The sequence below is a fragment of the Somniosus microcephalus genome, chromosome 23, assembly GCF_052327205.1.
Source record: "Somniosus microcephalus isolate GS21.2 chromosome 23, FLI_Smic_1.0, whole genome shotgun sequence".
Taxonomy (NCBI): Eukaryota; Metazoa; Chordata; class Chondrichthyes; order Squaliformes; family Somniosidae; genus Somniosus; species Somniosus microcephalus.
In genome coordinates this window covers 64743466-64760779 of record NC_141009.1, presented here as the reverse complement: position 1 = coordinate 64760779, position 17314 = coordinate 64743466, and the positions used below count along the sequence as shown (strand labels likewise).

The 17314-nt window shown below is 50.7% G+C and overlaps 1 protein-coding gene across 2 annotated transcripts in view; it reads right to left on the bottom strand.

The window, feature by feature from the left end:
* LOC147101918 (tubulin beta-4B chain-like) overlaps positions 1 to 17314 on the bottom strand; it is a 78827-nt gene that overhangs the window by 19190 nt on the left and 42323 nt on the right. For both annotated transcript variants that reach the window (XM_085965947.1, XM_085965948.1), the window contains one exon: positions 14901 to 15011. In XM_085965947.1, the coding sequence (XP_085822073.1) occupies positions 14901 to 15011 (111 nt within the window). The remainder of the gene's footprint in view (positions 1 to 14900; positions 15012 to 17314) is intronic.

Genomic DNA, 17314 nt, shown 5'->3' with positions numbered 1-17314 from the left:
CGCGACCTAAGGAACAGATGGTGGGTGGAGAAAGCGCAGGAGATCCAGCAGCTAGCCGACAACCACGACATGCGTGGATTCTTTAGCGCAGTCAAGACCACCTACAGCCCAAGCACCCAAGGTCCTATCCCACTGCGGGCCAAGAACGGAGAGGTACTCATCAAGGATAGAGAGGCAGTCAGTGCCCGCTGGAAGGAGCTCTTCAAAGAGCTCCTTAACCGAGACTCTGTCTTCGACACAAGTGTCCTCAACTCCATCCCGCAGCATTCTACCCGCCACCATTTCAGCACAACCCCAGCCCGGCGTGAGGTTGAAACGGCCATCCAACAACTGAAGAACAACAAGGCCTCAGGAGCAGATGGAATCCCCGCCGAGGCGTTAAAACATGGCGGAGAAGCACTACTGGCGCGAATACATGAACTCATGCCAGAGGAGAGCATGCCAGGGGATCTCACGACACACCGTAATCATGACCATCTTCAAGAAAGGTGACAAGTCCGATTGCGGACAAGTCATCGCAAGAATCCTCCTCAATCGCCTTCTCCCAGTGGCTGAAGAACTCCTCCCAGAGTCACAATGCGGATTCCGCCCACTAAGGGGCGCAATGGACATGATCTGCACCGCGCGTCAATTACAAGAGAAATGCAGGGAACAGCACCAACCGCTGTACATGGCCTTCTTTGACCTCACAAAGGCCTTCGACACCATCAACCGTGAGGGATTATGGAGTGTCCTCCTCAAATTCGGCTGCCCTCAAAAGTTTGTGACCATCCTCCGCCTGCTTCACGACGACATGCAAGCCGTGATCCTGACCAACAGATCCACCACAGGCCCAATTCACGTACGGACCGGGGTCAAGCAAGGCTGTGTCATCGCACCAACGCTCTTCTCAATCTTCCTTGCTGCAATGCTCCATCTCACCGTCAGTAAGCTCCCCGCTGGAGTGGAGCTAATCTACAGAACAAACGGGAAACTGTTCAACCTCCGTTGCCTCCAGTCCAGATCCAAGGTCGTCCCATCCTCTGTCATCGAATTACAGTATGTAGATGACGCTTGCGTCTGCGCACACTCTGAGGTCAAACTCCAAACCATCGTCAACACCTTCGCCAAAGCGTACAAGAGCATGGGCCTTACACTAAACATCTGTAAGACAAAGGTGCTCTACCAACCTACCCCCACCAAACAGTACTGCTCCCCGATTATCAAAATCCATGACGAGGCCTCGGGCAACGTGGACCACTTTCCATACCTCGGGAGCCTACTATCAACAAGGGCAGACGTCGATGACGAAGTCCAACACCGCCTTCAGTGTGCCAGTGCAGCCTTCGGTCGCCTGAGGAAGTGAGTGTTTGAAGACCAGGACCTCAAACCCAGCACCAAGCTCCTGGTCTACAGAACAGTAGTGATACCCACCCTCCTGTATGCTTCAGAGGCATGGACCATGTACAGCAGGCACCTCAAAGCACTGGAGAGGTACCACCAACGCTGACTCCACAAGATCCTGCCAATCCATTGGCAGGATAGGCGCACCAACGTCAGTGTTCTCGCTCAGGCCAACATCCCCAACATCGAAGCTTTGACCACGCTCGATCAGCTCCGATGGACGGGCCACATCATCCACATGCCCGATACGAGACTCCAAAACAAGTGCTCTACTCAGAGCTCTGACATGGCAAGAGAGCCCCATTTGGGCAGAGGAAACACTTCAAGGACACCCTCAAAGCCTCCTTGAAAAAGTGCAACATCCCCGCCGACACCTGGGAATCCTTGGCCCAAGACCGCACAAAGTAGAGGAGAAGCATCCGGGAAGGTGCAGAACACCTCGAGTCTCTTCGCCGGGAGCAAGCGGAAGCCAAGCGCAAACAGCGGAAGGAGCGCACGTCAACCCAAGCACCCCACCCACCCGCCCCTTCAACCACCGTCTGCCCCACCTGTGACAGAAACTGTAGGTCCCGCAGGTCCCGCACTGGACTCATCAGTCATCTGAATACTCATTTTTAGTGTGGAAGCAAGTCATCCTCGGTTCCGAGGGACCGCCTAAGAAGAAGAATGGTGTTAAAATAATGCTAACAGAAAATCAAGGGCCTAACACTGCAGAAGAGAAATCAGCCAGTGCCACGCAGCAAGTTACATGTGTCAGCTCTCGCCCCTGAGTCAGAAGGCAGAGGGTTCAAGCCCCACTCCAGAGACTTCAGCACATAATCTAGGCTGTACTGAGAGAGTGCTGCATTGTTGGAGGTGCCATCTCTCAAACGAGATGTTAAACCAAAGCCATGTCTCCTGTTCAGGTGGATGTAAAAGATTCCATGACAGTATTTGAAGAAGTGCAGGGGAGTTCTCTCCGATGTCCTGGCCAACATTTAGTGATGTTGGTTGAGGGATAAAATTGATTAACCTGTGGCGGAGCCACTAAGGGACTCCAATCAATTGTATATAATTCCCTTTAATAATATGTTGGCTACAGCCTGAGTCTGTACCTTTGTTTTCACTGTTTACATGTACAGAGCGCGATCACTTTAATAGCGCGGGCAAACACGATGACATCATGCCGTTCATCACGTGATCCCCCACCGGCGGGAAAAACATGATGACGTCAGCCACGGGACCGCCCTAGCAGTCCTCGTGGAGCCTCCAAACTGACTAGACGTATATTCGATGTTCTCCTGTACTTATCTGTTAAACTCTGTTACTTTTCATTAAATCTCGTTTATTTGATCGCCTGAGTAGACCTCAGTCTTTTGGATAGGAACTAGACATTCCTACATTGGTGACCCTGACTTTTGCGAACAGTTTTCGCAGAAGTTACTGAACATGGAATCGAACGCCGTTGCTTTGAAGCTACCACAGTTCTGGGAGCAACAGCCAGCACGTGGTTCATCCAAGCTGAAGCCCAGTTCGCCATCAGGAACATCATTGTGGATCAGACCCGTTACTATCACGTGGTCTCCGCCCTTGACAGCGCCACAGCCTCGCGGATCATCAGCCTGCTTGGTAATCCACCAGAAGATCGCAAGTATGATACGATAAAGGCGCGGTTGTTACAGGTCTTCGGGCTCACGAAGTCGGAGCGCGCGCGCCGGCTGCTCAATATGCCCGGCCTCGGGGACTCCAAGCTGTCCGAGCTCATGAGCCAAATGCTCCTGGGCTCCGAACCGGAATGCTTCCTCTTCAGGGGGCTATTCCTCAGCCAGCTACCGGAGCAAGTGCAGGCTGCCCTAGCCAGGTCGGAAGTCACCGACTGCGCAGAGCTGGCCGCCGATGTGGACAAGATCTTCGCGGTGACACAGCAGTACTGCGCTGCCACGAGGCGCCCATCCCCCACAGACGCCACTCCAGCCCCTCAACCTGCGGGGTTGTGCTTCTACCACGCCCGTTATGGCGCGAAAGCAAGATGCTGCCGCCTTCCCTGCAGCTTTTCGCTCAAAAAAAAACAGCAGCCACCCTGTCGAAAGAGGACCGAGTATAAGGAGTGCCCCGTGGCTGCGATGGCAATCGGTAATTCGGGAAAACTCCTCTTCATCAACGACTCCCTATCTGGTCGACGTTTCCTTTGCGACACCAGGGCGCAGTGTAGCATCCTACCCAGGTCAAATCTTGATCTACAAGTTGGGGGGCACGGCCCCTCCCTCCAGGCGGCTAATGGTGGGGCCATTCGGACCTTCGGAAGCCGGCGGGTCCAGGTGTGCTTCGGCGGCCAGTGGTTTTACTGGGATTTCATCACGGCCAAAGTCTCTCGAGCCATCCTCGGGGCGGATTTTTTGTGCGCCAACAGCCTCCTGGTGGATGTACGGCACCGCCGGTTGATCAATGCGGCCACTTTTCACTCCATCCCGTGCTACCGTGGTAACACCGTGGCGCGCACTGTCTCCTGCGCGTCCCCACCTCCGGATGACTTCACTCGCCTCCTCGGAGATTTCCCAGACCTGACCAGACCCACTTTTTCTTCCACGGCCACGAAGCATAGTGTCGAACACCACATCACTACTACTGGCTCCCCGGTCTACGCACGGGCCCGGCGCCTCGAACCGGGCAAGCTCGTGGCTGCAAGAGCGGAGTTCAACACGATGGAGCGGCTAGGGGTTATTCGCCGGTCGAACAGTCCCTGGTCTTCGCCTCTCCACATTGTTCCGAAACCTGGCGGCGGATGGTGGCGACTACCGACGCCTGAACAACGCTACTACTCCTGATCGGTACCCGATCCCTCATATTCAGGATTTCTCTGCACATTTGGCGGGAAATACCATTTTTTCCAAAGTCGACCTTGTCCGTCGCTACCACCAGGTCCCCGTACACCCGCAAGACGTCCCGAAAACTGCAGTCATCACCCCATTCGGCCTGTTTGAATTTCTGCGGATGCCGTTTGGATTGAAGAACGCTGCACAGGCTTTCCAGCGCTTGATGGACTCCGTGCTTCGGGACCTCAAGTTTCTATTCGTCTACATCGACGACATCCTCATCGCCAGCCCTAATAAAGAGGAGCACATCTGCCATTTGCGCACCCTCTTTAGTCGCCTCAGTCAGCACGGCTTGATCATCAACCCGGCCAAGTGCCAGTTCGGCCTGCAGCAGATTGATTTTTTAGGCCATCGCATCACATCAGACGGCGCAATTCCCCTGCAAACGAAGGCGGAGGCAGTTACTTCGTTCCCGCGCCCGCAGACCGTCAAGGCCCTGCAGGAGTTCCTCGGGATGGTCAATTTTTATCACCGGTTCGTCCCTAATGCAGCTCTGCTCATGCAGCCCCTGTACAAGGCCCTCAAGGGCAAGTCCGGCAAGGGTCCGATCAGCTGGACGGTCGACATGGACCGGGCATTCGTCGACACAAAAGGCGCTTTAGCCAACGCAACCATGCTGCCACACCCGCTGCCAGGCGCCACCATTGCCCCTACCACCGACGCGTCAGACTACGCCATCGGCGCAGTGCAGGAACAGTGGGTGCCGGGGACGTGGCAACCGCTGGCGTTTTTCAGCCGTCAACTACGGCGAAACGAACGAAAGTACAACACGTTCGACCGGGAGTTGCTGGCCCTTTTTCTAGCCATCCGCCATTTCCGGTTCTTGCTAGAGGGACGTCCGTTCACGGCTTTTGTGGACCATAAGCCACTAACATTAGCTATGGCCAAGACCGCCGAACCGTGGTCAGCTCGGCAACAACGTCAGTTGACGAATATCTCAGAATTCACCACTGACATTCAGCATGTGTCCGGTAAAGACAACCTGGTGACGGATTGCCTCTCTCGCTCGACCGTGCATGCAGTCCAGCTCGGCATCGACTATACCCTCATGGCTGCGGATCAAGCCTCGGATCCGGAGGTCCAATCTTACAGAACCAACCCCTCTAGCCTCCAAGCGGCCGACGTCAAATTCCATGCCGCAGGCACTACGCTACTCTGCGACGTCTCCGTAGGAGATCCTCGCCCTATTGTCCCGGACGCCTGGCGCCGAAAAGTTTTTGACGCCATCCACGGGTTGTCGCACCCTGGCATGAAGGCCTCGCAACGGTTGATGTCGTCCAAATTCGTGTGGCGGGGCATGCACATGGATGTTCGCAACTGGGCCAACACCTGCGTGGTCTGCCAAAAGGCCAAGGTGCAGCGTCACGTCAAGGCTCCATTAGCTACTTTCGCCGTTCCGGAACGTAGGTTTGATCATGTGCATGTGGACCTGGTGGGGCCACTTCCGCCTTCGCACGGGTTTACTCATCTTCTTACAATGGTGGATCGCACCACTCGATGGCCGGAGGCGGTTCCTCTGTCTTCCACCACTTCTGCAGATGTCGCCAGGGCATTAATCTCCTCTTGGGTCGCCCGCTTCGGGGTACCGGCAGACATCTCGTCCAATCGTGGGCCGCAGTTTTCTTCGGAGCTCTGGAACGCTGTGGCTCAGGGGCTCGGCGTCAAGCTACATCGCACCACTGCCTACCATCCACAGGCGAACGGCCTGTGCGAACGATTCCACAGGTTGCTCAAGGCCGCACTGCGAGCCAGCCTTCAAGGCGCGGGCTGGGAGGACCGGCTTCCATGGGTCCTTTTGGGTCTTCGTACGGCACCTAAAGAAGATCTTCAATCGTCCTCGGTGGAGCTCATATATGGCCAGCCGCTACGCGCACCAGGGGATTTCCTTCCGTCTCCCAGCAGCTCATCAGCCACCAGGAGGCAGCCAGAAGTTTCGCTCCAGTGCCTACATCGCATCACGGCTTGCAGAGTTCCCACGTCCCAGCTGAGCTGGAGAACGCCGACTATGTGTTTATCCTCCACGACGCTCATCGGGACCCGCTCAAACCCCCTTTCACTGGTCCTTTCCATGTGATAGAGCCGGGAGACAAATCTTTTTCGGTCGATGTCGGTGGTAAACCGGACCACATTTCGGTTGACCGGTTGAAACCGGCTCACTTGGACCTTGACCGCCCAGTCGAGATCGCACAACCGCCGAAACGTGGCCAACCGCCCACAGTCGCCATGCCAGATCAAACGCAACCACCCGCCAGCTCGCCCGCCGTCCATCAGCTTCCACTTCAAGGCTACAGAAGTCGATCTGACAGGCTTGTCAGGCCTCCTCGCCGTTTTACTTTTGCTATTAAAGACAATTCTGGGGGGGCGCATGTGGCGGAGCCACTAAGGGACTCCAATCAATTGTATATAATTCCCTTTAATAATATGTTGGCTACAGCCTGAGTCTGTATCTTTGTTTTCACTGTTTACATGTACAGAGCGCGATCACTTTAATAGCGCGGGCAAACGCGATGACGTCATGCCGTTCATCACGTGATCCCCCACCGGCGGGAAAAACGTGATGATGTCATGATGTCAGCCACGGGACCGCCCTAGCAGTCCTTGTGGAGCCTCCGAACTGACTAGACCTATATTCGATGTTCTCCTGTAGTTATCTGTTAAACTGTTAGTTTTCATTAAACCTCGTTTATTTGATCGCCTGAGTGGACCTCAGTCTTTTGGATAGGAACTAGACATTCCTACAAACCGTCATTATCACATTGCTGTTTGCGAGATCTTGTGGTGCGTGAATTGGTTGCTGCGTTTGCCTGCACAACAGTGACAACACTTCAGAAGTACTTCATGCCTGAGAGGTGTTTTGGGGTGTCCTTTTTTTCTAATCGTTCATGGGATGTGGGCGCCGCTGGCAAGGCCAGCATTTATTGCCCATCCCTAATTGCCCTTGAGAAGGTGGTGGTGAGCTGCCTTCTTGAACCGCTGCAGTCCGTGTGGTGAAGGTACTCCCACAGTGCTGTTAGGGAGGGAGTTCCAGGGTTTTGACCCAGCGACGATGAAGGAACGGCCGATATATTTCCAAGTCAGATGGAGTGTGACTTGGAGGTGGCGGTGTTCCCATGTGCCTGCTGCCCTTGTCCTTCTAGGTGGAAGAGGTCGCGGGTTTGGGAGGTGCTGCAGTGCATCTTGTAGATGGTGCACACTTGCAGTCACGGTACGCCGGTGGTGGAGGGAGTGAATGTTTAAGGTGGTGGATGGGGTGCCAATCAAGTGGGCTGCTTTGTCCTGGATGGTGTCGAGCTTCTTGAGTGTTGTTGGAGCTGCAGTCATCCAGGCAAGTGGAGAGTATTCCATCACACTCCTGACTTGTGCCTTGTAGATGGTGGAGAGGCTTTGGGGAGTCAGGAGGTGAGACACTCGCCGCAGAATACCCAGCCTCTGACCTGCTCTTGTAGCCACAGTATCTATGGCTGGTCCAGCTAAATTTCTGTGAGCCACAGGATGTTGATGTTGGGGGATTCGGCGATGATTTGCCGTTGAATGTGAAGGGGCGGTGGTTAGACTCTCTCTTGTTGGAGATGGTCATTGCCGGGCATTTGTGTGGCGCGAATGTTACCTGCCACTTATCAGCCCAAGCCTGAACGTCGTCCAGGTCTTGTTGCATGTGGGCATGGACTGCTTCATTATCTGAGGAGTTGTGAATGGAAATTAACACTGTGCAATCATCAGTGAACATCCCAGTTAGATCCGTGTGTTAATGGAGACACGGAATGCAGGAGTTGATTTAACAAGTGTTTACTGAACAAAGTCTGGAGGTGAACTAACAACACAAGACGCTACACAGGCTTATATACCCGAGTAGTCACTACTGGTACTACAGTATACAGGGGCTTCAAAAACATAGTTCCTCTTAAAGGTACATACACTACAGTTCCTCCCCTTTTAGATAAATAGTACATAACATTTTAAGTAATCATTAAATAAAATTTTTACAAGAACAATAATATACACATTTGCTGAAGTTAACTAATTACAAATTCAGTCTCTCTGGAGGCTTCCTGACTCGGTCCGGATAATGCCTCGCTGGTGTAGTAGGTTCTTTTGGCAAGGTCGATTCGGCTTCAATGCTAGTGTCGGGTTCATCTGGTTCCAGTATCACCGGATCGGAGGTAGATACTATGGGTATCTCTGCTTCATCATTAGGCGTATAGAGTTGTGGTGTAGGTTGTCCTTTTTCGGATGACTCTATGATCTGGTCAGCATGGCGCCTTATTATGCTTTCTCCAATGTCCACGGTATACATCAGCGGTCCTAGTCGTGTGCAAATAGTTCCAGGCTGCCATTTCTCGGTACGGTAGTCCCGGGCCAAAACTGGTTTACCTATCTGGAAGGTTCTAGTTGGCCTTTCATTCATGCTTTGAAATTGCCGGTTCTCTACGTCCCTTCTGACGTTTCGCTTGACCAAATCCAGCCGGCATCTTAGTCTTCTATTGAAAAACATCATGGCGGGGGTTTGGTTTGTAACCACGTGTTGCATTCCTGTACGCAAACAAGAAGTTATCTACCTTATGTTGTAGATTTATGTCTTCATTACCCATGGCCTTTATGGCCTTCTTGAAGGTCTGGACAAACCTTTCAGCCAATCCATTGGTGGCGGGATGGTATGGGGCGGACGTGTAGTGCTTAACTCCATTGTTTTTTAAGAACTTCCTGAATTCTTCGGATACAAATTGCGGTCCATTATCAGAACAGATCTGTTCAGGCAGCCCATTCCTGGCGAATATGGTCCTTAATACTGTGATGGTTTTTTCCGTGGTGGTGGAGGACATCTTTATTACCTCCGGCCACTTGGAGTGTGCATCCACCGCGATTAAGAACATTGAGTCCATAAATGGACCAGCAAAGTCGATATGTACCCTTTGCCATGGAGATGAGGGCCACTCCCATGGATGTAGAGGGGCTTGTGGTGGGGCGTTTTGAACCTTCTGGCATCCTAGACAGCTCTTGGTCATTTCTTCGATACCTGGCCACCACACAAACGCTCTGGCTAAGTTCTTCATTTTCACTCCACCCAGATGCCCCTCGTGAAGCTCCTTTAGCACTCTATCCTTGAGTTTGGGTGGAATCACCACTCTGGATCCACACATCAAGGTTCCTCGGCACACTGACAGCTGTTCTCTTCTTTGCGAGAATGCTGGCAACAGTGGTTCGCCATGTGCTGGCCATCCCTTCACCGTTAAATCGTAGACTCGTGAGAGAGTCGGGTCATTTCGCGTTTCCTTTTCAATGGTAGAATTTGTCACCGGTAGACATTCCACTATGGTCGAGTGGAATATCTCCACTGGGTCCACTGTAGGCGCCTCTTCCACCGTTGGCAACGGTAGGCGCGATAACCCGTCAGCATTCCCATGCTGTTTTGTTCCTTTGTACTCTATGTCATATTGGTGTGCCCCTAGGAAAAGGGACCACCTCTGTAGCCTTTGCACTGTCATAATGGGAACGCCCTTTTTAGGGTTGAATATGGAGACGAGGGGTTGATGGTCAGTCAACAAGGTAAACTTTTGTCTGTGTAGGTAATGGTTGAATTTCTTCACCCCCCACACCAGGCTGAGTGCCTCCCTGTCGATCTGGGCATAGTTACGCTCAGCTGAGTTCAATGAGTGTGACGCAAAAGCTATCGGCCGCTCCGAGCCATCAGGGAATCTATGCGATAATACCGCTCCCACGCCGTAAGGGGATGCATCGCACGCCAGTCTGATTGGCAGTGATGGGTTGTAATGAGCCAACACTTCCCTGGACGTGATCAAGCCTTTGCATTTATGGAAGGCACGTTTACAGTCTTCGCTCCATTTCCAAACTACTCCCGTTTGTAGCAGTGCGTTAAGCGGGTGCAGAACCATCGACAAGTTTGGTAAAAATTTATGATAGTAATTTACTAATCCCAGGAACGACCTTAATTGTGAGACATTTTCAGGTGCTGGGGCCTTTACGACCGCTTCAATTTTTTCAGGTGACTTATGCAACCCTTCTTCGTTAATGACATGGCCACAATATGATATTTGTTTCTGGAAAAATTCGCATTTGGGGCGATTTGCTCGTAGGCCCCGTTCTCTCAGCCTCGTGAGCAGCTGCTCCAAGTTGGCAAGGTGCTCGTTGTCGTTTTCTCCTGTTACAAGGATGTCGTCTAGGTAGCATTGAGTTCCCGGAATCCCTTGCAGGACTTGCTCCATAGCTCTTTGCCAGATAGCCGGAGCTGATGCCACTCCGAAAACCAGTCGATTGTACTGGTACAGACCTTTGTGTGTGTTTATCGTGAGATACTTTTTAGAGGCCTCCTCAACCTCCATCTGTAGATATGCCTGTGCTAAGTCAATTTTGGTGAAACGTTTCCCTCCGGATAGTGAGGCGAAAATATCTTCTATCCTCGGAAGAGGATACTGTACTGTGTGAAGAGCCGGGTTTACAGTCACCTTGAAGTCCCCACAGATGCGAACTTTTCTCTGTTCTTCAGATTTATCATTATTCAATGTTTTCTTCATGACCGGGATGATGGGTGTTGCCCACTCGCTCCAATCTACCTTGGATAACACGCCTGCTTATTCCAAATTCTCCAGCTCTGCCTCGACGGCTGGATGAATTGCGTATGGCACCGGCCTTGCCTTAAAAAACTTGGGAATTGCTGCATCTTCCACTTTTATTGAGGCGGTGGCGCCTTTCAGGGTTCCTAGTTCCTGGTGAAACACTTCTTTGGCGTTAGCCAAGATTTCTTTTAATCGTCCAGGTATGATGTCATCATCGGTTTTTTTCTTACTGGTCACCGTCAGTGCCTGAATGGAGTGCCAGTCTAAACGTATCTTTCTGATCCATTCACATCCCAACAACGGTGGACCACCATCTTGCAGAACGTATAAATACAACTTCTGTATTTCCTTGCCGTTGTATACAACAGGCACCCTTATTTTCCCTCTGGGGTATACTTTCTGCCCCGTATATGTCTTCAAGACAATGGATGTGTCTTTCAAAGGTATATGCGGAAATAGCCGCTCGTAATCCCGTCGACTCATGACGGTCAGAGCTGATCCTGTATCTAGCTCCATTTTGACTGGGGACCCCGCTATCGTGAGGGTAACCCAAATGGTCTGGTAATCTTCTTTGGCAATTACATTATGTAATTTGAGACAGCTTAGTCTCTTGTTTCCGGAGTCGCTATCGCTCTTCTGGTCTTCGGAGCTACTGTCCGTCATCATTTGTACCTTTCTGTACTTTTCCTTATTGACCTTTTTACTGTCAGCGGATTTCTTTCCAGATCTGCATACACGTGCAATGTGTCCCATCTTTCTGCATTGCCTGCATGCTTTGTCCTTGAACCAGCAGTCCTTCTGGTCATGGGTGGATCTGCCGCAGCGATAACATCTCTCGAAACCCCGTGTCATTTCATGGGTGCCGAAGTCCTGTGGCTTTTGCTGTATCTCTGCAGCTCCTCTTGCTGCTGCTTCGTATGATACAGCCACACTGAAAGCCTTGTCCAGTGTCAAATCTTTCTCAGAAAGTAGTCTTTTCTGTGTTCCTTCGCTTAGGAGACCGCAGACGAATTTGTCTCGTAGAGAATCTGCCAGTCCTGCCCCGAATTGGCAGTGCTTTGACAGCTTTCGTAATTCAGTGAGGTAATCAGCGTTACTTTAATTCTTGTGCTGATTCCTCCTGAAGAATTTGAATCGTTCCGCTATCAGCAGCGGTGTTGGGTTTAAGTGCTCCTGTAAGGTATCAACAATCTCCTTAAAATTCTTGTCCATCGGTTTGGCTGGAGTGATCAAGTTTCGTAACAGCCCGTATGTCCTTGCGCCCATCAGATTTAGAAGTACCGATGCCTTTTTATCATCCGCTACTTCATTCGCCTTGCAATATACCTCCACTCTTTCCACATATGTGGTCCAATCTTCTATATCACTATCGAAAGCAGTAATATTGCCAGTCTTCGGCATCTTGAAAATCTAAAATGGCGCTTCCCACGCTTTCCTTTCTTCCCCGCCGAGTTAAGATGGCGCCTCCCGCGCTTTCCCGCCGCTGCCGCTGCTGCCAACGCTGTTGCTGCCGATTAATTTTTTTTTTTTTAATGGCGACGCACTATGGTCTTTGCGCCTCCCCAATCGCTGCCGCCAACGCTGTTCTCCGTGGTTCCCGTTGCGACCTGCAGCTTTTCGCGGTATTTCTATTTTTATTTATATATCGCTTCAATAGTTTCTCCGTTACTTGGAGAACCGTTCCCGTCGTGGAGCGGACCCTCTGGGACTTTCCCCTCCCTCTGCTCGGTCCGAACGCCGACCTGCTTTGCAGCACCGGCTGCGCCCTGAGTGCTCCACCCTCTCTCTCTCTTTGCTTCTGCTTCCCGACTCGCTGCCCGGCCCCGTTGCAGAGCCACTCGATCGAGCTCTAGCCCGCCGCAGCCCAGGAAGGATCAGTGCACTACCTGCCACCAGCCCATTTAGCTGGGGAAACCACAGACTGGAGACCAAGCGTTTGAGTTTCTTCGAGTTATTTTTTTTTCTTGCTTCTGGCTTCAACCTTCGTCTGAGGAATCGATCCCCTTGAGGTGCTGCTGAATTGCAGGTAAGTTCGTTTCTAACTCGTCGCCACTGTTAGATCCGTGTGTTAATGGAGACACGGAATGCAGGAGTTGATTTAACAAGTGTTTACTGAACAAAGTCTGGAGGTGAACTAACAACACAAGACGCTACACAGGCTTATATACTCGAGTGGTCACTACTGGTACTACAGTATACAGGGGCTTCAAAAACATAGTTCCTCTTAAAGGTACATACACTACAATCCCCATGACTGACCTTATGATGGAGGGAAGGTCATTGATGAAGCAGCTGAAGATGGTTGGGCATAGGACACTGCCCTGAGGAACTCCTGCAGCAATGTCCTGGGGCTGTGATGATTGACCTCCAACCACCACAACCATCTTACTTTGTTCTAGGTATGACTCCAGCCAGTGGACAGTTTTCCCCCCCCGATTCTCATTGACTTCAGTTTTACTAGGGCTCCTTGATGCCACACTCGGTCACTCTCACATCACCTTTGGAATTCAGCTCTTTTGTCCATGTTTGGACCAAGGCTGAAATGAGGCCTGGAGCCGAGTGGTCCTAGCAGAACCCAAACTGGGCATCAGTGAGTAGGTTATTGGTGAGTAAGTGCTGCTTGATAGATAGACTGATGGGGCGGTAATTGGCCGGATTGGATTCGTCCTGCTTTTTGTGGACAGGACATACCTGGGCAGTTTTCCACATTGTGGGATGGATTCCAGTGTTGTAGCTGTACTGGAACAGCTTGGCTAGAGGCGCGGCTAGTTCTGGAGCACAAGTCTTCAGCATAACAGCTGGGATATTGTCGGGGTCCACAGCCTTTACTGTATCCAGTGTGCTCAGCCGTTTCTTGATATCACGTGGAGTGAATCAAATTGGCTGAAGACTGACTTCTGTGATGGTGGGGATCTCAGGAGGAGGCTGATATGGATAATCCACTCGGCACTTCTAGCTGAAGATGGTTGCAAATGCTTCAGCCTTGTCTTTTGCACTCACGTGCTGGGCTCCACCATCATTGAGGATGGGGATATTCACGGAGCCTCCTCCTCCCGTTAGTTGTTTAATGGTCCACCACCATTCGCGACTGGATGTGGCAGGACTGCAGAGCTTTGATCTGATCCGTTGATTGTGGGATTGCTTAGCCCTGTCTGTAGCACGCTGCTTCCGCTTTTTAGCATGCATGTAGTCCTGTGTTGCAGCTTCCCCAGGTTGGCACTGCATTTTTAGGTACGCCTGGTGCTGCTCCCGGCATGCTCTTCTACACTCCTTATTGAACCAGGGTTGGTCCCCTGGCTTGATGGTAATGGTAGAGTGAGGGATATGCCGGGCCATGAGGTTACAGATTATGGCGGAATACAATTCTGCTGCTGCTGAAGGCCCACAGCGCCTCATGGATGCCCAGTTTTGAGCTGCTAGATCTGTTCGGAATCTATCCCATTTAGCACGGTGGTAGTGCCACACAACACGATGGAGGGTGTTCTCAGTGTGAAGATGGGATTTCGTCTCCACAATGACTGTGCGGTGGTCACTGCTACCAATGCTGTCCTGGACAGATGCATCTGCGACAGGTAGATAGGTGAGGATGAGGTCAGGTAGGTTTTTCCCTCGTGCTGGTTCTCTCACCAGCTGTCGCAGGCCCAGACTGGCAGCTATGTCCTTCAGGACTCGGCCAGCTCGGTCTGTAGTGGTGCTATTGAACCACTCTTTGTGATGGACAGTTAAGTCCCCCACCCAGAGTATATTCTGTGCCCTTGCTACTCTCAATGCTTTTTCCAAGTGGTGTTCAGCATGGAGGAGTACTGATTCATCAGCTGAGGGTGGGCGGTAGGTGGGAATCAGCAGGAGGTTTCCTTGCCCATGTTTGACCTGAAGCCATGAGACTTCATGGGGTCCGGAGTCAATGTTGAGGACTCCCAGGGCCACTCCTTCCCGACTGTATACCACTGTGCCGCCGCTCCTGGTGGGTCTGTCCTGTCGGTGGGACAGGACATACCTAGGGATGGTGATGGAGGAGTTTGGGACATTGGCTGAGGATGTGAAAGGCGCTATATAAATGCAAGTTCTTTCTTACCTTATAAACTTTACTTACCAAACACGAAGTTATCTGGTCTGAAAATCTGCCCAAAGGGTCCAGAGCGAACAGAGTCCATAGTACCAGGCTCCAAATCCATGAGAACAGCACGAGGCACATACTTGCCACCTAGATCAAAAGACTAAATGTAAGTAACTTGTCAGTCAGATCATCGTACCGTGTCAGTCGGAGCATCGTACCGTGTCAGTCTGAACATCGTACTGCGTCAGCTAGATCTAGAACCTAGCATGCAGATCGTGCTATAGACCAGTTAGCCTAACATTTGTCATTGGGAAAATGCTGGAGTCCATTATTAAGGAAGTACAGGAAACTTCGCGATATCCGGCACTGACAGGACTGAGCTGCTGCCGATCTATCAAAACTTCCGGATAGACCAGCGCTAATGTTGAAGGATATGGAGGTTTTCATCTCCGTATCTGACAACAAACACTGTTGCTTAGCAACAGCTTGTAAACACTCGGCCCGTACCTTGGAAGCATCTCAGAGCCTGGCTGTTAAAAAAATGCTAGGGGAAGAAAAAAAACCTAACTAAAACGGCTGCTGATTTCTGCCGTTAGATCGAGGTTTCCGGACATACAACCTCCGGATAAACCAAAATTTCCTGTAGTAGCAGGACATTTAGAAAATCATAATACAGTCAAGCAGAGTCAGCATGGTTTTATGAAAGGGAAATCATGTTTAACAAATTTGCTAGAGTTCTTTGAGGATGTAATGAGCAGGGTTAATAAAGGGGAACCAGTAGATGTAGTGTATTTGGATTTCCAGAAGGCATTCGATAAGGTGCCACATAAAAGGTTACTGCACAAGATAAGAGCTCAAGGGGGTGGGGGTAATATATTAGCATGGATAGAGAATTGTCTAACAAACAGAAAACAGAGAGTCGGGATAAATGGGTCATTTTCAGGTTGGCAAACTGTAACTAGTGGGGTGCCGCAGGAATCGGTGCTGGGGCCTCAGATGTTTACAATCTACATTAATGACTTCGATGAAGGGACCAAGTGTACTGTAGCCAAATTTGCTGATGATACAAAGATAGGTGGGAAAGCAAGTTGTGAAGAGGACACAAAGAATCTGCAAAGGGATATAGATAGGTTAAGTGAGTGGGCAAAAATTTGGCAGATGGAGTATAATGTGGGAAAATGTGAGGTTATCCACTTTGGTAGGAAAAATAAAAAAGCAAATTATTATTTAAATAGAGGGAGACTACAAAATGCTGTGGTACAGAGGGCTCTGGGGGTCCTTGTACATAAAACACAAAGAGTTAGCATGCAGGTACAGCAAGTAATTAGGAAGGCAAATGGAATGTTGGCCTTTATTGCAAAGGGAATGGAGTATAAAAGTAGGCAAGTCCTGTTACAACTGTACAGGGTTTTGGTGAGACCACACCTGGAGTACTGCGTACAGTTGTGGTCTCCTTATTTAAGGAAGGATGTACTTGCATTGGAGGCAGTTCAGAGAAGGTTCACGAGGTTGATTCCGGAGATGAAGGGGTTGTCTTATGAAGAAAGGTTGAGCAGGTTGGGCCTATACTCATTGGAGTTTAGAAGAATGAGAGGTGATCTTATTGAAACGTATAAGATTCTGAGGGGGCTTGACAGAGTAGATGCAGAGAGGATGTTTGCCCTCATGGGGGAATCTAGAACTAGGGGCATAGTTTCAGAATAAAGGGTCGCCCATTTAAAACGGAGATGAGGAGGAATTTCTTCTCTCAGAGGGTCGTGAATCTTTGGAATTCTCTGCCCCAGAGAGCTGTGGAGGCGGAGTCATTGAATATATTTAAGGTGGAGATAGACAGATTTTTGAATGATAAGGGAGTCGAGGGTTATGGGGAGCGGGCGGGGAAGTGGAGTTGAGGCCAAGATCAGATCAGCCATGATGTTATTGAATGGCGGAGCAGGCTCGAGGGGCCGAATGACCTACTCCTACTTCTGTTTCTTATTTCTTATACAGCTGAATGCAAGTTTAAGATTCCTTTTTAAAAGACAGAAATGTATTTGTTTATCGCAACAGATGTTTTAAAAATCCTTTTAAGGTAGAGGTTTTGAAACTAGGATTTGTGAGGAAAGCCCAGGAGTCTGCAAGGGCATCCTGGAAATTGTCCCTTTCACTATGCTGGCTGCACATATGGCATGGAGCAGTAAAAATCCAGTTCTTACCAGTGCCACTAGATTCTACAAGATAAGCAGGAGCAGCTACTATGGTCACCCTACCTAAAAGCAACTGGTGCACCCTGTAGCCTGGGGCAGGATCTCACCTACCTTTGTCCCCACCCCATTGTCCACTACCATTATCAGCACCCACAGGATGCACGTGGCCTTTTTAGGTAGGCCTATGCAAACAGTACTAAAGTGACATCATGATCCCCATTTTCTACAATTTCTGCCTTATTTGCACTCTTTCCTCTCCCAACC